The 24,895-nt window shown below is 34.6% G+C and overlaps 2 protein-coding genes across 2 annotated transcripts in view; one reads left to right on the forward strand and one right to left on the reverse strand.

Moving 5' to 3' along the window:
- Positions 1–4,781, forward strand: part of LOC128996040 (uncharacterized) — a 124,522-nt gene extending 119,741 nt beyond the window's left edge. The window contains exons 6-10 of the mRNA XM_054421171.1: positions 675–791; positions 1,343–1,435; positions 1,728–1,876; positions 2,704–2,933; positions 4,281–4,781. Coding sequence (XP_054277146.1) covers positions 675–791; positions 1,343–1,435; positions 1,728–1,876; positions 2,704–2,933; positions 4,281–4,477 — 786 coding nt within the window. The 3' untranslated portion in view covers positions 4,478–4,781. The remainder of the gene's footprint in view (positions 1–674; positions 792–1,342; positions 1,436–1,727; positions 1,877–2,703; positions 2,934–4,280) is intronic.
- Positions 4,782–11,875: 7,094 nt separating this feature from the next.
- LOC128995399 (uncharacterized) lies at positions 11,876–24,417 on the reverse strand. Its single transcript, XM_054420407.1, has 7 exons — positions 24,355–24,417; positions 23,115–23,228; positions 20,817–20,922; positions 20,299–20,360; positions 19,793–19,895; positions 13,376–13,470; positions 11,876–12,740 (listed from the first exon to the last, which is right to left on the reverse strand). The coding sequence occupies exons 1-7, from the start codon at positions 24,407–24,409 to the stop codon at positions 12,598–12,600; spliced, it is 678 nt and encodes a 225-aa protein (XP_054276382.1). The 5' UTR covers positions 24,410–24,417; the 3' UTR covers positions 11,876–12,597.
- Positions 24,418–24,895: the final 478 nt, after the last annotated feature.

Consider the following 24,895-nt stretch of genomic DNA (forward strand, 5'->3'; position numbering starts at 1 on the left):
TTTCATAGCTCACAGCGTAGCACAAGACAATCCACCAGCCTTGGATTTCTGTGCGTTTCAAATTGCAACTACTTTACATTTTTGACAAGTCATCCGTGTTGTAGTTGTTTGAAGCAACATGAATATCCAACAAACATCAGAATTCATAGAAGAATTCACTTGCATGTATGCTTGTGGGACATACTAGGTAGTAAATCAAGAAATAAATAAATATGAATTAAATAAATAAAATAAAGTAAGAAAATTACGCGCTTTAAAGTACTCCTTCTTTTATATTCTACGCATTGAATTCTTACATTTGTGAAATTTTCTAAACACTATATATACCGCACCAATTCCTCCTATCAGAATAGGGTCGTCTTCATCCAACAAAAAAAAATTCTAAACCGTGAGGCATGAGTGTCGATAGCTAAAAGGCATGCCTCAAAGCGCTTGCAATGCATTCGTTGATGCATGTTGAATTTAATGTTGAATTAAAAGTTGAAAGGCACGTTGAAATTGAAAGCGCACAAGTGGGGACATAGCTAAAGAGTTGATTGGTCTGAAGTTTAAGAAGCAAAAGACTTACTACTTTACTTGAGCAGGAAATGTAATTTTACATGAATACTGGAGTAAACTAATTAAATTATCTAGTTAACTTGTTCACTAATTAAAGACTGTTTGTGTGTTCCCAGTTGAAGATGCAGGCAGAGGAGTCGGAGCACACGAGGCGCAGGTTGGAGCGAGCTCGCAACGATGTTGTACGACAAGTGACGGCCATAGTGGCCGAGAAAGACTCTCTGGAACGAGAGGTGAGAACGTTAAAGCTTGACCTTAGACTTCAAATTGTTAAGCTCAGAAATTTTGGTTTTGAATTTTAATTATATATTTGGGTTTAACCGAACATATCGTGTAGGCTTGGCTTCTAGTTATATCAAGGATGGCTTTGGCTTTGAGTTACGTAAAAGTACTTTAGTCACCTGCTCAGAGCCAATTGTATGTTGTAGGTCTATCTGAGAAACAAAAACAATTAAGGTTTCTCAGATAGGAGAACTTTATCTGTTTTGGAGAACTCCTTGCAAATGATAACATATCAAATAATCAAATCATAGTAAAAAAATTAAATAATTTGTTTTTAATTGATTGATTGGCTGTATTGCCTAAAGAAAAGATAAATCCTTTGTATAATTGATGGTACATTTAATAATGTTAATAAAGTTTGGTAGTTATTAACTTTTCGAGCACATATTATCATTGTCATGTTCTAAAAATTTCAAAATTTATATTTTCAAATAGCCTACATCTTTTGATTGTGCTTTACAGTTGACTTATGTGGTTTTAATAAATGTTTTAAATTTTTCAGAATCTAAGACTAAAGGAAGCGCTGGAAGACATTGAAAGGAAGAGTCACAGAAGCGGCAGAAGTACACACAGTGTCCATGGCTTGGAGAAAGAGGTCTGTCTTATTACTTATTCTAATTAAGTTAATTTATGTCCTCATAAATTCATTACTGTAAGTTAGCTTCTTTTTTATCAAACAATATCTTCTTCAATACCGTATATTGTATGTATCAGCTAGTAATACAACTGGAGGTAGCACTGGCAGGGCAAGTGTACTAGAAAATCGAGACAGTTTAAAATGATGTCATGATGGTACCAACTGGAGGAACCAACCGGCCCTTTGGCTCAAGACTTTATTACAATCTCACAATCTCCTATTCCTTTTATTCACCTCAAGTGTTTTGCAGGTATATGACCTGAAGCAGGTAGCCAAGCAAAGTGCCACACTCAATAGTCAGCTGAAGAAGGGCATGAAGCACCTAGCCACCTGCAGACGACGCAAGTGTTCTGTGTGCGCTTACACTCGTGCCACCTTCGGCGAGTACGCCAACAACGAGTGAGTACCCCTTAGTTATTTATTTATTTATTTATTTATTTATTTATACGGTAAACACCATTTTTACAGTCAATGATACATGAGATACAAGTTACAAGATAAATACTTCTAAACATATATAAGCCAGATACAGATTCATCTTAATTGCTAGACAATAGTAACATGCATAAATATTTAGTTAGTTGGCTACACCCATGTAACAAGTGATAACTGTATATTATCAAAACATAATTACAAAAAATGCATTACGTCTCGGAATAAAAATCATCACACATATGTTTCAATTCAAAGTCATATACTTAATTAGATAATCTGACAACTCTTCTCAAGTTCTTGGTTAGCAGGGTTATTGTTTCTTAGTTAGAACTACATCAACTAATTTCCTTTGCAAAGACTTAGCAACACAATGGTACGCACCCCACAAGTCTAAAACCTTCAAGTCTAATGTATATTTCCAAAACCACCATTGATTTTTTTATTTTTGGTGAACTTACTTTGCTGGCTCATTTTAAAGGAATATTTTTGAAGTACGGTGGATAAAGAAATATAGTGAAAGGATATATCAGCGTTTATATTACTGCTCTGTTTCATTAAATAGCTATTAGATACAATAGCTTTAGGTGATATAACTGAAATGTCTCAGAAGTTTCATTGATTATGATATTTCCAACGAGTCTCAAAACTCAAGTTGCATAACTGATGTAAGCCTCTAGAGGTCAAACCTGAGGGCTTGTGTATGTTTGGCACAAATTTACTAATTAACTTTAAATCAGTCTTCAACTAGGTAAAATTCATAAATCTGTTTAAACTATTTCTTGTTGTGGCAGGAGCGGGGGTAAGAAGCTGTTCTCTTGTTTTGTGGACACTCGCAAGCGGTCACGGTCAGCGCAGGGCAGACACAGCTCTACATGGTCGGACACGGATGGTCTAGCAGACAGACTCTCAGAGATATCTGTGGCTCCCCCCTCCCCCTCAGAGTACTGTCCCTCCCCCTTACCTCTCAAACACATCTCCTACATAGACGAGGGCTCGGACAGCAGCAGCGAGGACGAGAGAGGTGGGTCACATGTTTGTTTACTGAGTACAAATATTATTTGTTTTATATAGGAAGGCCAAGTTAAAAGGTCTTATTGTATTGGAAAGTGATAGGATTTAGTTATCGTACCTTATTTAGTACTATAGTTACCGTTATTGTAATAATAACAAGGGGACTCAGGCGCAAATTGCACTCCAGGGTCCAAAACTTGTTTACGATGAAAAATGAAACAGTGCAATACCCATTTACCTTTTCAAGTGTTTGTTTAGAACAGCTATAAAGTGAAAAGAGCTACTAATTTACAATTTTTTTTTTTCATTTATTGTTTTTGATCTACACTGAAAAGAGTGATTCACCTACATCAATCAGGTAACAGTTGTCATAAAAGTAGCCTATTAAATATACATTTTCATTAACGGTTTCGTCTATTGTTTACAATTTGACTGTGGTTAAATATTCAACTAAAGGAACAGCTGTTAAATTTTATAAAATTCAAATGGATATAAAGAACTGGTTAGCATAACTGGAAATTTGAAAAAAAAACTCAAGGTACAAATCAAATGTGAGGGGGTGAATTACTGGATTCATAGAAAAAATTACCTTAATTACCAGGTGCGCTAGATCATAAGCTTTAAAATGACATCTCAATCGTAAAAATTGGTTATGTAGGACGGCTGGAAAAGGGATGCAACAGGGAAACCTCTTGTTGTTACCAACAGGCATTTTGTTACTTTTTACTTATCTTTGCTGTTTGTGTGTGTGTCTTCGTCTTCACAAAAAAAACTTGTTTATGAAAAAAATAATTTCTGTGTCCACAACCAGAATGAAACCATGATCAATAGACACTGAATTAATAAAAAAATCCTTGGGGTACAAATGGTAAGAGGAGATTTTGTATATGCTGTAACCCACCCAACTGTGAAAGACGTAAATTTTGTTAATTGCTAATTGGTTGAGACCAAAATTTAGCAGTTAACCATTAAAAATAAAAATAGGCTGATTCCGAACTTTCAATCCCGGTTGTATTAGGAATCTGGGATTCTCATTGTGTTTTAAAATTCAACACCAATTTAAGATCCTCCCACCATAGTGGTGAAATTGCTAACAACCAATCACCCAAATTTACAGATGGATCCCACTAACACTTAAATCCCAAGACTAAAAAAATTTCCAACATTCAAAAAAAAAAAATAAAATTTCAAAATTTTCAGGTCTTACTTATAACCTCTCTTATACATTTAACAAAAAATGTGCTAGTACTAACCTTGAGTTTCATTTTCAAGAGTGAGTGGGAACTCTGCATATGCCTCAAGAAGTGATACTATACTATATGCTACTAGCATTGTTAGAATGATGTGCGTTTTCCAGAGGAGGACAGAGGCTATGTCCAGACGGACGCCAGCACCACGTCGTCTGCTCCTCATGCCTTCTCCTCGGACAGTGGGTTCAGCTCAGACACACCGGCCTCTCAGCGACCGTCACTACATCGTGCCACCAGGTGGACGTCGTCCTTCCGCCGCCTAATCCGTCGAGTGTCCAAACGCCAGCTGAACAATACAACCTAGGTGAATCTTGCCGATCACTCTGTATGTACGGGATGCAAATGGTGAATGTAAACACTACTTGTCATGTAACAGCTGATCACAAAACTGTCATTGGTTGTTACATACGAATATGGTTGTGTTGTGTAATGAATGATTTTTACTGCTGACCTCATAAAGACCTTCTAATTTGAATTCATATATTTTTCTGTAAACAATAATTGCAACTTTGGTTAAAAACTCTGATCTGCCATATCCAAGTACAGATTAATATATCTTTCCTTAACAGTTAAATTTTGATGTTTTAGTGATCGATATGCATTCAAATGCCAATAAGATAAATAAAAAAAACTTGTGGAGAGATTTTAAATTGGTACAGTTTGTCCTAATCTCTTGCTTATATTAATTGGATTTTTTGTACACACAACCGGTTAACTTATACTTGATATAGAGTTATTAAAAATACATCTTGTTAAAAAACCATTGAAAAATGTTAATTCTTTCTCTACTGTAAAAAAGACCAATATAACAAGTTCTTTTGTACATGAAGCAGTTTAATCATTAGTAATAATTTTATTACAAGATGAGTGAGTAGTTCTAAGTTAATCACTTTTTGGCAATGAAGCAGAGGGCGTTGTTCCCAGAGTTAACTGGTTAGGCACCCTACAATGGCAAGTAATTTATCAAGGAATAAGAGAAGACAGACCTTTGACTCCTTCCACATATGTTGTGTATAGACTACTATTATTTTAAGAGTACTAATTTTTGACCTTGACTTTGTACTAATGTTATACATTTTATTTGTGAACCAGTTTATCTAAGATTAAAATATCGTTGAAAGGAAAGGATTTTCTCTCGTTTAGAAGCTTGATGGGGTCAGCACGTTCCTCGCGATAGATTTGCGCTCTTGTCCTAGTTTGTACTGTAATTGTTCTATTGGTTGTGCCTATAATTTTGGTGTATATAATGTAATGTTAAGTATTAATTTGCATTTATTATTTGGGCGAGTTACAGGATTTATGCGATACAGTATTTTTGATAGAGCATATCAAAGTGGGGTGTGGCACCTCATCACTATTCATTGGCTGTCTTCTGTTAATGGAATATTATATGGGATTTGTTATGTTTCAAGTGATTTAATGTAGTTCACATAAGTCATGCAGTATTGTTTCGTGCAATCGATTCATCAAAATAATTTTGATTTTGCAATAATGTTGAGACTGAGCATATAGCAAAACATATTACAAAAGTATACTGCCTAAAGGTTCTTTATCAATTTTATTATTTTAAAAATACTTTGTTTTATTTTTTTATTTTATATGTTCTTTGTTTATTTTTGTAGTTGTTTTAGTTATTACATCTTGTGTGCTAGAAGTGGATTGTCTATAAAAATAAATCTTCAATTGAAGGTTTTTGTAAACCGGTTTTTAGTGGGTTTCCCATTTTAATAATAGGGTAATTTCAATAATTGTACCTATTGGTGTGCACTGGTAAGTCAATTTAACTTTTCCATAGGGGGTTTTGAGGGTCTGTGGGTATGGAGTACTTCCAGTAAAGAGGGGGGTTGGTGGGGGGGCTTCCCCTGGAAAATAGTTAAAATTTAGGAACTAAATGTTTGATTTTACACATTTCTTACTTACACTTCTCAGTCAAATTCGTGAATTATTAACTTTTATGTTTTTACTGCACAATCCAACAAATGTGTGGTTAACTTGGGTGTTAACCACACATTTGGGGGGAGCTCAAGCCAACCCTAGCCTATATTTACGGGTAGTATGTAAATGTTAATCTTACTATTTTTATGTTCCCTTGATGTTTATCTAATTTAAATGCACTAAACCAATAAACTTAAATCCTGAATATCACATACTACCAAAAAGAAACCTTAGGATTGGAAAATAGCTTTAATTTCCAAGTTTAAAAATATTAATTGAAGATGCCAATGAATAGGATATTTTAATGGTAAAAGACAGGGTACTTCAATTTAATTAGTATTTTATGCTGTCCCACAATAATTGCAATTCATGTTTTGACAATTTCTATGTTTGAAGCAGGCTGTGGCAACCTATCTGGTAATGTAATGAGATGAAATATATTTAAACTATTTCCAGTATATTTTCAAGTATTCTGAACTATTAGTAAACCTAATGCATGAACTGTAGGATAGAAGAATACTATCCTAGTAAATAATTTTAAAACAATAAATGTGGCATACTTTATGTTTATGGGAGTAAATGTAACAATAGTTTAGTTTTAGAGTTACTGTACTTAACTGCAATGTTTCAATATCATAGAAAATTTTAAATACTTAGATAATAGTTTAGTCTGCACAAAGTATTAACTAAATTAAATTAATTGCAGAGATAAATTTGTAAGAATTAAAAAGAGGTGTTTACCATACTCAAATTCTATAAACATAGATTTCTTATAGTAGTTATGATTATCCTATTAAAAGTTTATAATATATCTAATGTTCACTATATTCAGTTCAATCTTTCTAATTTAGGTGACATTCCTGGGAGTGGTTAGTTATTGATGTGAGTTTACCGTTTGTTTTATATACATATTATACATATTTATTGCTGTTAAACAGTGCAATGTTCTAAATATAAAAATCAAATACTTTGATTGTTTTAAAACTTTTTAACTTCATATCCAAATCTTTCTAGTTAGTTGTAAATTAAATTTTACCATTATACAACATTATCGATTATTCAGGGTTGTATAAAATGAATGTTCACATTTCAAGTGGAATGACCATCTACTAGCATTCACATTAAGTACTTTGTGTATTATCTTGATTCTAAGATTAGTTTAAGTATTAAACTTATACGCTCATCTACATAAAATTAGACGACACCACAAAACAAATGTACATGGATGTGTTATTTTCGAATCTAATTCATCATATCTGAATTTCACAAGTCTTGTTAGTTTCCATGTGAACATTCAGTTTGTGCAACGTTATAATTCAGTTTTTGTACACAGTGTTTTTCATGTCCGCTATACTTTATTTCCTGTTGTATACGTATTCACCATGTTGTTTATATGATCCTGTATATATGTAAGATGTTGATGTTGGTAAAGACTGATGTATTGCATTCCTCAGTGTATTACGACATTCCTCAGTGAGTGTATTTTGTGTTGGTATTGGCAATAAAAATAATGTGTGCAAGTAAAACAGCCTTCAGTAAATGAAAATGTACAATAATACTCAACTGACTGGAATAGGCTTTTCTATTTGCTTAAACAGAACAATTTGTTTCATAAATTATTTGTTATACAGGTAAAAAGATCAACAATCGTTTACGCTTGTTTTTGAAAAATTGTATTATGTTTTAATGTTTTAAGCTGTTAGTAATTTTATCAATTTACTATTTTTATATTTTTAATAGTTTTATGAAATCAGTATTGACACTTTAATGATTTCGTCTTCATAAGATTTCCATGTTTCCATTGCATGAATGTCAACTTGTTAAAAACAACCTTTTTAAGTTTGATAATATTTTTCATCCTTTTATCTTGAATTCCAAAGTGTCCCTGTCCCTGGTCAATTAGGTCATTCTTCCTCTGTGCCAGAATGTTCAAAATGAATAGGTGAAAATATCTTTAATCATTAGTGAATTACTGAAATAGATTTACACTCAGGTAATTAACATTTTAGCAAAAACTATTGGATTGTCTTTCGTCATTTCTTATTTGGTCGTTATAAACATATATTGTGGTTTTCAGAGAAAAAGTTTCTTGCTAATTGTAAAATTATTCTAATTTATCGGAAAAACATGAATGATGCAATTGTCCTATTTTAAGCAAACTAATTGGTCACTATACAACCAATTTTGTCACATGCAATGTACAAATTGTTGTAACTACAGTATACTCTTCCAAGTCAACCAAGGTATTTTTAGAATATTATCATCCTTCAGTATCTTACAGAAATATCTATCAGATACAACTTTATCATAAAACTAACCTTCCACTTTGATATTACAGGCAACCTGTTTTGTTGAACAGTTTTATTTTCAAGTGTCGATAACCTCTTTAGCAGTAAATGTGTCAAATGTGTATATATGAAATGTGTTGTTAATGCCATTGGAGCAATCTGCCTTGAGAACTTGTGTTTCTATCGTATCTCTGAGGGCTTCAATGTTGTTGAGATCCTCAGAAGTGGTCAGAGTTTCTGTGGTAAAACGGGAGAAACCCTTGTAATTATATTGTGCAGTTCTTGCTAAATTAGCTAGACACTTCATCCAAATGACAATTTCATTGGATACCTTTATTATTTAATTTAACAGTGATTTAAAGTTGATACTTCAATTCATTAAGTCTAAGTTTAATTTTTTTGTTTTTTTTTATAGCTTTTGTTACGTAATGAGTTTGTGGTTTTGATAATCACAGTTGAATGGTTTAAGCATCCTTCCAACTATAGCAATATTTTTTTCACAACTTTTTGAGTACCAAGCTTACTATCTCAATAAACAGGTAAACTAAGGTGTTAAAACGACTGCTTGATGATATGTTAACGGAATAATTGGAATTCAAGGATTGTTAATTGAGTTTTCTACTTTCTTAAAAATTACCACAAGAACTGTAACAATAGATTACCAGTGTCTCATCTTGCTTTACCACTCTTGTAGGGCGTCCCAAGGTTCATTCCACCACATTCAGTGGTTGGGAAATGAACTTGACCATTGGCAAGTAGAACTAAAACACTAACTGTAAATAGAACATTTATTTAAAATACAAAATTCTAAAGGTCAAAGATTTTATAACAATAAATCTAGAATGTTGTAACAAGGAATATTTACAATAAATTATTAGAATAAATATTGTTTTAAGTAAGGTTGCTAACTTATTTTTCCTACTCCAATACTAGGGATTTTTGTCTATAAGCGATCACATTTGTAAAGGTACATGTAAGTTGGGTGTTGATCCCTTCTATAGTAGGTATCCTACACTTTAGAGTTAACTAAAGTCAATTCGTAAATAACTAAATGTTTATGCCAGTTAATAATTAATTTTACGATCATTGTTTAAATATTTAGAATAATGTTTGGCAAATTCCACATGCTAAACTGGTGGCGTTCTTGATTGCATTTTTCCAATCATCAAACAAAAGCATGTCACAGTAAATAAAAATTGTAAATTTTTTATCATTTGGTTATTGTTTATTGCTATTAAAAATTTTAAATTCAAAATGTGTGAATTTTAAAAGTAAGTTAATAAGATAAAAATAATGCACAAGTACAGTTAGGTACATAAGCATTTAAACTTAGAAAATTTACAACAAATATGCTTGAATTGCATTATGTCTTTGAAAAAAAGTCTTTTGAATAATCGCGTTGAAATCTATAAGAGCAACTTCAAATCGCTTTTGAGTTTTAAACAATCCTTTTGTATTACAGTATTTCCAAAGTATCATACTTGACTTACTGATTTATTCTACAAAGAATATTAAAACCAAAATAAATTTAAATGGACACTTATCACTCCAATATTACAATTTATTCCTTAAAACTATAAGGTTTATAGAATGACAATGAATAATATTTTATCTTATTTTGTAAATCTTACAAAAACGAAAATAGTAAATAAATACATGTTATATCTTTTTCAGCACTACGCTTATTTCAAAGTTAGCCATACTTTACTAAATATGATTTTTATAACTTTTTCTTATAATATAAAAGTTTAAATACAATAGACTACATTAAATGCTTCTGAATTCCAGATTCAGCTTTTGTCAATAATAGCAAAATTTTCATAAAAAGTATACAGGCTACCTGCTCTTATTGCCTGGGCAATACTGTTTAATATGATACAAAAATCACTAAACTCCTGCAGAAAGCTATACCACTACATCAACCATGATGGCACCTTTTAAGAATGTAGTAACAATAGCTAATGAAGGAAACAATGTGATTCAGGTTTTAGACAATTTAATTGATAAACATTCGTCTTTACACATAAATATTGGTATTGATCTACATTCTGAAACCAACCTGGAGTTAATCTGGAGTCAGTGTATAGTAATCTGGAGTAAAGAACTAATAAAACCAATTTTAGATTCAAACATATAATGGTGGCTTTACACTTAACTTTTCTAAGTCAGATGTTTTTAATTCATATTCTTCTAAACCACAATTCAATCATGATATATTGGTCGGCACATTGAGATGATACTAAGACTGCGCTACGGACAGAAAACAGTTTATTATCTCAGAAACAATATTTATATTTATATTTTTATTACCCATCAGCCAGCTGATGGGAGTAATTGCAATGAATACAAACCCTTTAAAAAGCTAAATGCTTATAGAGAATAGTCAGACTGGAATTTTGCCACCGAAATGAGCTTTGCGCAGCCGCCGCTAGGATCGCTTGTGCGGCTGTCGCGCTACTCTATCTCCATCTCTCTTTAAGCTGATTCTTTGTCTCACTCTCTCTCTGTCAGCTGACTTGGCTGTGTGCTCGTGATAGACTACCTAGCGGCTGCCACAGGAACTAACCAAATTTCAAATATTCCCAGACGGAATCTTTATCAAAGGCATAGCGCTTCTTATAGGTTTTGTATTCATTGGTAATTGTCACAAAAATTAGTCTTCTATTCAGCATATAATATGTCAAGCAAAGTCACTCAATTGCCAACAATTAAATTCCATGCAATATTTTTTGACAAGATAGCTTTGGCAAGCTAACAAATCAACTTTCATCAATGTATCATAAGTGCTGATTTTGTATGTGCGTTTTTGTAGTATGAAACATTGGTAAGTATTGCTCTTGTAATTTCTTTCTGTTTTAGTTAATCATTCCTAATAAATTAGGCTATCAATGTTGATACAAATAAAATTTTAACGTTACATTGCTTCAGGCTTTGGCAGGACTCTGAATTCAGGCTGAAATACTCAAGCATCCTATGGAGTTTTGTGAAACAACATCCTGCATTAGTCTCAAATATTACTGTAACGCATTAGTTAAGCCACCAAAAAGCTATGTTGGCCAGGTAATAAATAACTTAAAATTTGAATCATTGATTATCAGTAATCAGTATTATTGGCCCTTCAAATGAAATAAAATCAAGCGTTTCTCTGCTGAATTTAGATACGATTTTGTATACCACTGCTGAATACTTAATTACAAACCTACATTATAGTGAGTCACATATAGTAACTAAGTTGCCACTGGTTTGAAAATTGATGAATCTCAAACTGTAAAATCAAAAACTGTAATTGCATAACACTTTAGGCTTTACTGGTCACCAAACACACACAAAAACCACCACTTACGTTAAAAACTAAATCTTTTGGTATCCATAGTAATCTTACAAACCTCAGCTTTATTTTCTTATAGCAATAGCATAAATCTCCATTTCCTGGGTGTCTACACCCAAGAATGTTAGGGATGAGAACATACTTTGCACAATAAAGCTTGGGCTGCACTAGACAATAGAAGATACAGAAAGGAAACTGACAGGAAAGTTTCTGGTGAAGCTCTCTGAGTTGTTAAATTGAAGCTGTCACACTAGACGGGACATGACTTGCAACTGAACAATTAATGCCATGACACTCGTGGAGTCTTGTGTTAGGAGCATTCAATCAACATTTTTAAACTAAACTATTTCTTACCTTGTCACCAGTTCAAATATAGTGTTTGAATTTACTACATACCTTTTGCCGAATATGGCATTCTCAAGTGGTTAACAGAAACATTGTATCCAAATTGGACTCGTAAAGATGTAAATTTAAAATACAAAAATATGTACATTGTGACACGATAGGAGAACCCATACTCCTTTGCGCCCATACTCCCAAAAGAAATTTTTTCTGGCATTTTCCATTCTGTGTCCCATCTAGTGTAGCACTAGCCCCAGAATTTGCCCCCTGTGTTCCATCCGTTTCCAGTCAGATCCTTTTCGTGTCTAGTGTAGCTTAACCTTTAATCTCCATTCGCTGGGTATCTTCACCCAAGAATGTGTGGGATGAGAATAACACACTCTGCACAGTGAGATGGCAGGAACTGGACATCTTCACCAGCAGAGTTGGATGCACAACCTCGTACAGATCAGCGTAGAGAGACAAGAATGACACTTCTCTCTAACAGCCATGTATGTCGTGGAGAGTGTTGAAGTGTAAGGTGTCACCACATCACAGAGGCACTTGAGGAAGGCTGTCTGGAGGATGGTAACTGCTGAGGATCACCTTGTGTTTGAGTGCCTCCTCGTAGGATGGAGGTCCTAGAGGCAGCAGTAGACAGGGAGGGTAGAGTGGACTGGTCCTTGCATCTACCACTAGACAAAACATGGATATTTTACTCAACAGCCTTAGTATACTTAAAAGTGTAAGTGCAATAATTAACAAATAACTATAATATAGTTTTTTCCACTAGAAAATAGGTGTTGGCTAGCCTAGTGGTTAATGTCTCAGACTTTGGTGCTAAGGGATAAGATTGATCCCCCGCATACCCAAAAACATTTGAGGGATTTAGACTGCTTTCCCTTCGATAAGTTTGAGTTTCTTTCACACAAAATTATATTAAACAAAAATAAATCATATAGAACACCATGAATATTTTAGTGTATTTTAGTGTTTAGTGTCTATTTGATGTTTTAGTGTTCACTTTATCTTCACACCATGAGGGTCCCACAAAATCCACTTGACAAGCTGCACAAAGAAATTAAAATACAAACTCAGTTAATAGTGCCCCATTTATTGACCTGCTAGGAAATGGAAGCACAGCTAATTATGATTATTTTTCAAAGGCTTAGTTCGTAGTATGTTCAAAACTTTTTCATTTAAAATACATCCTGTAAGTTACCTTTGTTCTTTTCATACAAAAATAAAATGAAAGAAAAAACAGTTTTAAATTTGTGTGTACGGCGATAATAAAAGATTTAAACATATTACCGTAAACACACTGACTCACCTCTGTATGATGCGACCCAGGTAGTGGGAGGGACAGTTGCCTCGATGTCACTTCCTCGGAATATTGGTCTCTGCCTCATCCTCCACATTCTCCATCTAAAGAAAATGCAGTCAAAAACTACAAGTTAGAAAATAAAATAACATAATTGACATTATAAATTTAGACTTAAAACTTTCAGTACCGGTACAAACTCTTATACTCTGTGTTGGGTTTCCCAGTCCTCTTGTCTATCGGCCACATTAAATATTTGTGGCAGCTTTTGTTTTAGTTAGAAAATATAAATAAAATTAGAAGCTTTAACATTTAAAGTTCAGAAGTTTATTTACAATTCCACTCAAGACAGAAACATAAACCTGACTGATATTGTTTACCTCCAACTAACATATGATACATTTAACATATGATAATATGTGAATATAACATTATAATACATCTTTCCCCTTTAAAAAACAGCAAACAAATTTGAAAGAATTAACTAAAAACAATAACCAATAACAACCAACCAAACTTCTCCCTTCTTTTGAGACCATATTATATTGTATTCTGAAATCTTGATGGTAGCTTGATTTCTCTACGAGGTCTTAGTTGTACTTGCTCGTCTTGCCTTGGAACTGACTGGGAATTGTTTTGTTGAGTGAGTGATGGTTTGAGATGGCGGCGATTTCTTCTTAATGTAGCCCCGTTATCACCTTCTACCCAGTAACTTCTTGGAGTTGGTCCTTGATTAACAATCTTTCCCTGCTCCCACCTTCCTTCATTTCTGAAGACAACTCTTTCGTTATTTCTTACAACCCTTAAGTCTTTGGCTGACCGATCATAATATTTTTTCTGCAGCTGTTGTCTTGTATTTAACCTGTCTTGTACTCCATCATTCAGCGTTGGTTTCAGCAGTTCCTTGGTTACAGGGATCGTTGTCTTACACCTGCGTTGAAACATCAGCTGAGCTGGAGAATATCCCAGATGCTTAACGGGCATGTTCCTAAGCTCCAATAAAGCCATTTTCAAATCCTTATTGTCATACTGTACTTTCCTTATCAACTCTTTGGCTATTCCAACTGCCCTTTCAGCAAGCCCATTGGATTGTGCATAGCCTGGACTGCGTGTCACAATTTCAAAATTCCATTCACGGGCAAATTCCCTCATTTGGGCACTGTTGTAAGGGACATTATCCGCTACCATTATATCAGGAGGGCCAAATCTACTGAAGATGTCTTTGCATGCTGATATTACAGACGTTGCTGATTTACATGGCATTTTAACCAGCTCCAACCAGTTTGAGTAAGCATCCATCATGACTAAGTACACATTTCCTCCATATGAAAATATGTCACATCCGATACGCTCCCATGGTCTAGTAGGTATAGGATACGGCATAAGGGTTTCCTTTGCATTACTCCTGGAAAACCTTTCACATATCCTGCAACGAGCCACAAAACTTTCAATGTCTGTAGCCATTCGTGGCCAATAAAGTATCTGTCGAGCCCTAGCTTTGCACTTTTCAATTCCTCCATGCGCGATATGGATTCGCTGAAGCATGTCCTGTCGTAGCTGTCGTGGCACAATCAGTTTGTGATTTAAAAACAATAAACCATCTTCTTCAGATAACATATGTCTTTGGTTCCAATAGTGGCGTACTATCTCTGGGGTGTCTTGCTTCCTTTCTGGCCAAACTTCTTTGCAGTATCTCTTCACAATAGCAGTTTCTTGGTCCTCTCCAGTGTAACGCTGGAATAATTTCTTCTTCTCTTCAGTCATAGGCAATGAACTTGTTAAACTGTGTACTTGAAATTCTGAAGAGACTGTCGTTTCTGTGCATTTTAATGCTGCTCTTGACAATGTATCAGCAATAAGTTGGCTACTACCAGGTAAGTACTTTTACTTCCAGATCATAATTCAAACACCTTAGTCTCATTTTCTGTAGCCGACCTGGTACCACGTGCAAATCTTGTTGAAAAATATTTACAAGGGGCTTGTGGTCAGTCTGAATTGTTACTTTATAGCCATAAATAAACCTGTGAAACTTCTCAACAGCAAAAACTATAGCTAGAGTTTCCTTTTCGATTTGCGAATATCTCTTCTCTGTATCAGTCAATGAACGGGACATGAAAGCCACTGGCTGCCCACTCTGCAACAAACAACATCCTAGGCCATCTTGAGAAGCGTCTGTTTGTATTTCAAGAGGTCTTCGAGAGTCAAAGTATACCAAAACTGGTTCACTGGAAATTAATGTCTTGATGATCTTCAGAGCATCTTCATGCTCTACGGTCCATAAGAAGTCCACATCCTTTCTTGTCAAATGTCTGAGGGGTGCAGTGATTTTTGCTAAGTTTGGTATGAACCTCGATAAATACTTTAGCATGCCCAATAACCGCATTACCCCTTTTTTGTCCGTGGGTGGGTCCATTTCAACTATGGCCTTTACATAATCTGGGTCGGGTTGGATTCCTGCAGCCGATACTATGTGTCCCAGATACTTAACTTCGCTCTTCTTAAATTGCATCTTGTTTGGATTAAACTTGATTCCAAGTTTAAGGGCTGTGTCCAAAACTCTCTTTAAATTTTTGTCATGCTCTTCCGATGTCGTTCCTCCTACAATAATATCATCATGTACTATGTTAACTCCCTTCAGGTTTCCAAAGCATTTGTAGTTATTTTTCTGGCACAATTCTGGACCCGAACAGATTCCAAAAGGAAATCTACAAAATTGGTATCTCCCAAATGGGGTACTGACTGTGCAAAGTTCACGACTCTCCTCATCTAAAACAATTTGAAAAAACCCATCCTTAAGATCCAAAACAGTAAAGTATTTGTAACCACTCAATGTTACCAGAATATCATCAGGGTGTGGCATTAGAAAATGCTCTCTCATTACCACCTTGTTCAATGGCATCGGATCTATGCAGATTCTCAAAGACTTATCAGGTTTTTCCACGATCACCAGAGGATTGACCCATGCTGTAGGTTTGTCAACTTTTCGAATCACCCCAGTTTTCTCAAGTTGGTCCAACTTTTCCTTTAGTTTTTCCTGTAAACTGTAAGGTACTCTTCGTGATTGTCGAATTAGTGGGATAGCACCCTCCTTAAGCTGAATATGATGAGTGCTTGGAAACTGTCCCAATCCTTCAAAAGCTGTCTTGTAGCCGGTTAAAACATCGTCCTCATCCTTAAAATTCAAACATATCGATGACACTCTCTTAATGAGTCCTAAATTGACACAATCTTTCAGTCCTAAAATTGGCAGTTCATGTTCGACATTCACTACAGCAAAATTCACATCTGCAGTTACACCTGTAATTGTTTTACATTGTAACATCACAAGACCTAGTGGTTTGATTTTGAATTTTTCATCTCCCCAGGCTGAGAGTACATAAGAACTACGTTTTACGTGTGTAATGTTCATTTTCCGTACATAACTAGCAGGTAAAATACTGATCTCTGCACCTGTATCTAATTTAAATTTAACTTGGGTACCACTAACAGTCAAGTTTTCCGTCCACGATTTTTCACTTTGACCTTTCACTCCACTAATGTTTAAGCTTACCGAGCCTAAACTAACATTGCTCACACAAGAGTCTTCATCGTGTTGTTCCTCGTTTGTAACAGCATGAGATTTAATAGTTTTACTCCTACAAACCTTTGCAAAATGATTTTTGCCATCACATTTCGAGCATGTTTTGCCATATGCAGGACATTTACCCCGAACATGTTTGTAGCCGCAAAAGCTACATAGATCATTCTGTTTTTCTTTTGCAATACTCCGCGAAAGTTCTTGATTTGGTACATTATTAACAACACTTACACTGTATGGATCCGACTTAGTCCCCGAATGCTTGGTTTCATTGTGCTCTACAATAGTCCTACATTGATCCTTGCTACTCTCTACAATCATACAGAAATCAATAGCTTTTTTCAAGTCAAGTTTTGTATCTCTTAATAGACGCTCCTGAGTACTTTTATCTCTTATGCCTAAGACAATTCTATCTCTAATCATATTGTCAGGTTCAAGAAACTCGCATGATTTAGCTGCTATTTTTAACTGTATAACAAACTTACTGAAGTCTTGACCTTCTTCCTGCTTCATTCTATAGAATTTAAACCGCTCAAATATGACATTTTTCAGAGGACAACAGTAAGATTCAAACTTTGCAAGTACGCAATCAAAACTATCTTTGTCATTATCTTCAAATTTAAAAGTATTATATACATCTAGGCCATCATCGCCTAACAGATTAAGCAGCTGCGCAATCTTAACTTCATCTTTAAGTTTCTTACCATGACCATTGCTATTAAGTACAGTTCAAACTTCTGACGAAATCTTTTCCAATTTTCACTCACATTTCCTTCAAAACTCATAGGTTCAGGCAACCTAAACAATCCAGATACTTCCATTATTTCTTCTAGGTTTCAAAATACACCTGACACCATGTTTTAGTTAGAAAATATAAATAAAATTAGAAGCTTTAACATTTAAAGTTCAGAAGTTTATTTACAATTCCACTCAAGACAGAAACATAAACCTGACTGATATTGTTTACCTCCAACTAACATATGATACATTTAACATATGATAATATGTGAATATAACATTATAATACAGCTTTCACTGTAAAGTCCTTCTCTCGGACTACATAAATGCAAATCTATTCACAAAACCATCTGTAGTTATACTGTGTACACTGTACAATACTGTTATGATTCAAATCAGTCAATAACCTTTCAGACGTTGCATCATAGAAATAATCTGTATGATTGTTTTGTTTGACTTAATAAAAGTGTTTTTGTGTATGTCGGCTGTAAGAAGGACTGAGTACTATACCTCACAATCATCTTACTTCTCTTCAAAGGATGATTTTTAATCATCCCTATACTTAACCCTTCCCGGACGGGTGACGGATATATCCGCCTAAGTCTTTGGCGATAAAGGACGGGTGACGGATATATCCGCTTATGGTTTTTGATGTTGCGGATGGGAAGCGGATATATCCGCCTTCTCTTCAGACAGACTGGCAGGTGCTTGAGCAGTAACCAGATGTTTCGCAGTACCAAGGCGCCACTTTCCTGCTCTCTCCATGGCTGCGCTCTTTCCCGCACTCCCCCCTCTCTCCCGCGCCTACCCCTCTCCCACGTCACCCCCTCTCCCACGCACTCACAACCTCTCCTACGCTCCCCCCTCGACGTTTCACGCTGAACACTAAGTTGTCTTTATTTATTGTTTACATATCGTTCTTTATTTATTGCCTAACGTTGTCATGTTTATATCTTCAAAGACGGGTTGCGGATATATCCGCTGCTTTTTTACTCATCCGCGGACGGGTAGCGGATATATCCGCATAGTTAAAAACGAGTAGAAAATTATTTTGACAGTATGAAGTGTTCCATTGTGTTTATTTTATGTATACTTGTAAAACAATACACAAATAAGGAAAATTAATTTTCATTTTTTTCTATAATTTTTTCCCGTTTTATGTCCCGATTTCGCCTGTCCGGGAAGGGTTAATATTCTTTTGGTTTTAGTTAGTTTTGTTTGAGGCTGGAGGTAGCATCCATGTTCCATGTGCGCTCTATTAAGTCACACGTTAGCCCAAAGGTTAATGATCAAATGGATGCAAATAAATCATCTGTTTTCGGATAAAATATTTAGTAGTTTGTGGTTTACTTTGTGCTTGTGGTTGCCAGGTTTTTGTATTATGTGTGAATGAGGCCTGATGTACAATTTTGCTCGTATTGCATTATCTGGAGCATCAGAAGTGTTTAGAATTTTTAAGAAGTGATGTAAATAAATAAATACATAAACTTTGCTCCTGCTGAAGCCACACATGTGACAAAATGTACTTCGTACTTCTTATCACACATACTTTTGTAATGTGGCAACCATAAGGTAAATCTTATAGAGAACTAGCTGCTGTACCCGTGTTTCGTAACGGGAAGATGTACTATACTGCTTAATCCATACACGTGTTAAGTAGATCGAATTTATAAACAAAAAGCCACCAAATTTTTACAAAAAAGTGTGACCTACATTGTAATTGTCCTGCTGATGTTACACCCAAACACAAACTAACACACTGATGGTTTTTTTGGGGGGGTTTAGCAGTTATCACTGTTTACGTTGAAATGTCAACGCATAGGTAAACAAAGTTTGTGAATTTTCTCATGCTTCCATGGAGACTAATTAATATTTACTTTTGAAAACCTCACCTTGAATCTTTGGACATCCAAGGGGCGTAGCCCGAGAGGAACTCAGGGAAGTGAATAGTCCTATGACATTCCTAGGTATGTGGACAATCTTTGTGCTGTGTCGGTTTAGTATTTTAGTTGTGGCAGCCGGAAGGACAGACAGACAGACACCACCTCAATTTTATAATCGTAATTAATTGTTCTTAAAACTGGGAATACTACACAAATTTATCAGCTTACCTGTCATTACAATAAAGCTTGAATCCAAAGTAAATGGACGTTGCTGTTCCTAGAATGAACAAACCAGGCACAATCATATCTCTGGGTGGATCAAACTTGGAACCTGCAATCAACACATTTTAATTGAAACACTAGAATGTCTAACTGTGTTGGTAACTATTTAACTGAAGCTGGTTTTCGAGTTCAATCACAAAGAGTACAAACTTAAAAGCTCTGTGAAATGTGTTAAATACTTTTAGGACAAAAAATCGACTAGGTTTTCATGTGGATTTCGGTGAATAAGATAAATAATGTTACTGGGGTCTTTATGGGCCTCAGCAAGGCTTTTTAATAGTGTGTCACATTAAATCAACTAAAAACTTGTAGCCTAGGCCTATGTTATCTAAGTCTGTCTATTCTCTTGGTGAATTTGTTGGTTGAATTTTTAATTTTAGGTTAATATAGTTCTGTATTTTTATTCAGCTAACTATTTGAAAGACTAAAAATCCTGTTTACTCTTTACTTACCAAAAAAAGAATGGTGGTCCTCTAAATTCAGACATTGTCTGTTGTGGTCATACTCGTAACCACTGGAAAAAACAAGGTTCAAACTTTAATTGATCAAACTGTTATTAAAAAAGTCTTTTTCATAATAATTCAAGCCTACTATTTAGATTTTGTTTTTGTTAAACTTAAGAACAAAATAGAACTTGTTGAGGTGTTCACTTCCTCACTTCCAGCCTTTTTTACAAACGTTCAAATGTTCACATTTGTACCTTTTTAATATTCTGTCATTTTTTAAAGTGTTTTAAAATCTTTGAAATGAAAGTAAATAATATAAAGTAACTTTTAGACAAAAGTCTTAAGTTCAAAAGTCAAAAGTTTTAGATGGTCAAATATGTAGTCCCAATGGAGTAAAATAAATGTTTATGGGTAAGTTACTCATATTATAAATTATCCAATTTAATACTGGAAACAAAAACATGAAAATGGAAAGTTGAAGATAAAAGTTTCATGAAAATAAATTAATATGTAGGCCTAGGTACCTTTTACAAGTACAAGCATTGTTTCTTGTACTGCAAAACTCGTTGATCTCACAATCTTCATCGCTATAACATGGCTTCATTACGATGGTTCCAGCCATCAGAATTCCTAAAACATAAAGAACATTAAAAAGATTAACAATGATATTTTTACCGTGCTAAAAACTAGAGTACGGTCCACAAGAGTCTGCAGTTGAGGGGAGGAGCCTTTTTACGATGTGACTTCGAAGCAGCCAATGAGGACAGCGTGTTGTTGCCAAATCTACATAATACGAACTGATTTGAAAATATAAATATTGTTTAGTATATTTTAATTACTGTAGAAAAGTGTAGTGAACGATGCTGCAATGTCGTGCTAGTCTAGTCTTGGTACTGTATTGGCTGTCGCCAACTGCAGACTCTCGTGGTCCCTAATTTAGTTTGTTGCATTCAATTTGATTTATAATATCAGTACATAGATAGATGATTTAGCATTTTTTCTTTTTTTTTCAAAGGTCCTACCCCAGAAAATTGGGGAAATGTTGGTAATCTGTGTAATACAACATTGTGTCATGCATTAATTTTTAATCAATTTGATACTAAAAAAGGGAACATCTAGCAGGAAAGGAAAAGCTATTTTAGAGCTCTACCAATAATTGCTAGTTTTTTTAATTACACTACTCCCAAAAAGAATTTGATATGCTTAGAACAGCTGAAGAAAATTAGCGTCCCCATCTCAATAATTGATTGATTGATTGATTGATTGATTGATTAGAATGTTTATTATTTTTTTAAGAGTTTTGTTTCAAGAACTGGGTAGCTATTGTCTATGTTTCACAAGATCAAACAATGACGGAGAGGTTATAAAACTTGCATAATGATCAGAAGGCCACCAATACTGAGAAACACCATTAATGATTTGATGATTTGCCACTGGACCCAGCTGTTCTTGATCATTTGGCATTGGGCTCTTTATGTTCAAAGAACCAGCTGATCTTGTAGTCAGTTACAAAGCTATAATCTTATTCCATAAGTTACTTTTATAACTTGCTATCGCAGAAATTGCTTCCGATGTGGGTTGCAGTATTTTTTAGGTAAAAAGGAAATTAGAGAGTGTTCTTGCTCAATATTAAAATTAATATTGAAAAAAATGATTAATATGTTAAAAATTTGAGAGAAATTTACAAAATTTTGAAAGTAGGGCGTTTTTTGACGGCGAAGGAGTGCGATTTTCGAAAAACGCATAATAGTGTCTTGTAGGAAATTTAATTCCGAACCTACATTTTTCCCTCATATCTTTTCTAGCTCTTACCGTTTTCGAGCTATAGCCGTTTGAAAAAAACGCGTTTTGTCGTTTTCAGAGGTCCGCCATTTTGGATTTTTGGGGGGGGTTAAAATTTGAAAAAGCGACTTTTTGGAATTTTATTGGTGGTTTGGGACCAAGAACTACAAGTGTGCGAAATTTCAACTCCCTAGCACATCTAGAAGTGGATGCACACTCCTTCACCGTCAAAAAACGCCCTACTTTCAAAATTTTGTAAATTTCTCTCAAATTTTTAACGGTTTTCACTATTTTTTCATACCTAAATAATTATTTTCCCCAAATCCAACGGAAGTTCACATAGAACATATTTAGTTTAAGGTAAAAAAACTTGAAGTGTTTTCCTTTAATACAACACCAAAACCAGCTCTGTACCTTTTTTAATAAGATTTATATGAATTTTCAAAGTTGTAAAGTCCTTTTTGAATCACCCTGTATAAGAGAGAATAAGAGTGCATCTAAGTATGGAACGGGAACAAGTAAAAAAAACCGTGGTAGTAAATCACCTTCGGTTTTTTGATAAAAAGTTCATACCGAATTAGTATCTTGTTTCAAAATATTTGGCCCAATCAGTGATATATGTTATTCAAAATCTTCGCATTACACACCCTTGTAATATTTGTGAATAAGCAACTCGTTGTCAGTTCCGCACGATAATGGTCACTGCAGCACTGCACTAATTTCTTCCTCTAAACAGATTTCTCTGCCACCAACGAGGAGGTCGACAAGTGGACATGAGCAAATGTTGCTATGCACGCTAAGTAACGATGACACTGACTGTGTAGATGTACTACACAAGATGAACAAATCAAAATGTTCGAACCTCTTCTTTTATCAAGGTTAACTAGTCCGTGAGCTTCTGAAAATGATCGTCGAACATGTTCACAGACTAATTTGTGGAATGTTCATCCGCTTTTTAGATTCGCAAATAATGTTCAGCGGACATGTTCGGTTGGGAGACGAGGCTTAATAATTAAACTATGATTGACAAAATTACTCACTGCCACAGGGGTCTGGGTAACACACACACACTGAGTTGCGACAAGTCCAAGAGTTTTCATCACTGTTACGATAAAGAGCCACACAGTCATCGGCTGTAACGCATGTCTTCATTGCTGAAACAAAAACATTGTTTACGGTTGATAAACGATCAAAAAGATTGGTAAATCATAAATAAATAGTTAGATTTTTATTGCTATAGGCATTATGCCATATAGGGATTATAATTTACACAATGAACCATTATTGAAGAGCTATAAACATCTGTAGCTCATCTTTCACTATTCTATTTGCACAGAAAAAGATTTTAATTAATAAAAATCCAAAACCAACTAAATAAATATGGTATGGTGATTACTTATACTTCCTGAAACTAGGTACTTGCACTCTTGCAGAGTCTGGCTGCTGTATTCAAACCAAAACACAAACCACATAATGTACCTAGCTAATTAAAGTGATTATGGTATATTATTTTAAAGGTCTATCATATAGGCCTATAGAAAATTACATGCTATCTTATTTTAAATAAGCATATTAAAAAATTAATTCCTGATGATGTCTTAACATCTTAGCATTGTATCATCCTGCAAATGCAGCAGTAACTATAGAAAACGTCTTTGATTAACCAAAATATTTAATTATTTTCATAATTTTGCCAAAATTTCACATCTTTTGAGATAGTGAAATAGCACAGTTTACATAAACTGCATTTAATGAAACACTCAATCACTGTTACATAATATAGTTAAATGGCATTATGTAACTTAAATCTATTGTACCTATTATAGCTACAGTAGGCTCTTTACACGCTACAGTGTGCTGAATTGAATACTGCAATCTCTATTTTACATGTTTCATTAAAACCGATTTTTAGAATTCATGAAAAATACCAATCTGGAACTGGGATTTATTTTTACAGTAAATAAACCCGTTCAATTAAAAGTCAAACAGGATATTATGATTTTGTGTCAATACAATATGTATTTTTAAACTGGAGGGTTGAGTATTGAATATTGGTGATAAATAATTAATTTTTCACAATACAGTTCTTGTGGTGTCAATATCCTTAAAAAATAACTAAAAACTGGAAGAATGGGAAACACCCAAAACAAGCAAAATGATAAACATGGCTTTGTTGTCATGTAGGATGTTTGCAGGAGGGGTTATTTTCTCTGTGGTAATGGACGTAGGCTAACATAAATTCAATAACTTGCATTTCCAAGGCAGTTTACACAAGCTAACCTTGTACTAGGAGGGACGACCAGGACGGAAAAAGTGTGAGGAAGAGGCAAAGCATCTCGCCCCTTCACCGTGAATCAGACACTGACCAAATGGCAAATATTCGAGTATCCGACAACGATAAGTCGCTATCGATTGACATACGGATTACGGATACGATGGTTCTATCGAACGAGGTAGGCGTTGGCATTAACATTTCAGTTTTTAGAGGCTGGTGCTGGGACAACAAAAAATGTTAAAAAAGTACGATAGTATTTTGTTTTGAAACAAACATTTCAGTGTTGATATCTATATCTAAATGAATCCCATATAGGTTGGGAATTCGACCCCTCGACAGTATCGTCTGAAAGTGTTTCAGATTGAGGTTAGGTCTAGGTCGATTGTAGTCTATGCTGTTCGATGGATCGATTCAGTGTATACCGAATGTTACCGCCCTGCGCTACAATATCGATTTGCGGCACCGACAGCGCATCTTGTCCTTATCACTTCACTTTTGATAAGTTTTGGGTTGAACATCACGTTGCACTTGGGGGTCGCAGGACTC

This window comes from Macrosteles quadrilineatus, unplaced genomic scaffold, assembly GCF_028750875.1.
Source record: "Macrosteles quadrilineatus isolate MER2022 unplaced genomic scaffold, UCM_ALF_1.0 Scaffold_5__1_contigs__length_97177068, whole genome shotgun sequence".
Taxonomy (NCBI): Eukaryota; Metazoa; Arthropoda; class Insecta; order Hemiptera; family Cicadellidae; genus Macrosteles; species Macrosteles quadrilineatus.

Excerpts from the sequence above, each read along its gene's own strand:
- LOC128995399 (XM_054420407.1), bottom strand. The coding sequence starts at position 24,409 with ATGCTTTGCCTCTTCCTCACACTTTTTCCGTCCTGGTCGTCCCTCCTA. Across the intron at positions 13,471-19,792 it reads AAGCTTTATTGTAATGACAG|ATGGAGAATGTGGAGGATGA; the intron begins GTAAGCTGATAA and ends CATTTTCTTTAG. Across the intron at positions 12,741-13,375 it reads CTGGGTCGCATCATACAGAG|TGGTAGATGCAAGGACCAGT; the intron begins GTGAGTCAGTGT and ends TGTTTTGTCTAG.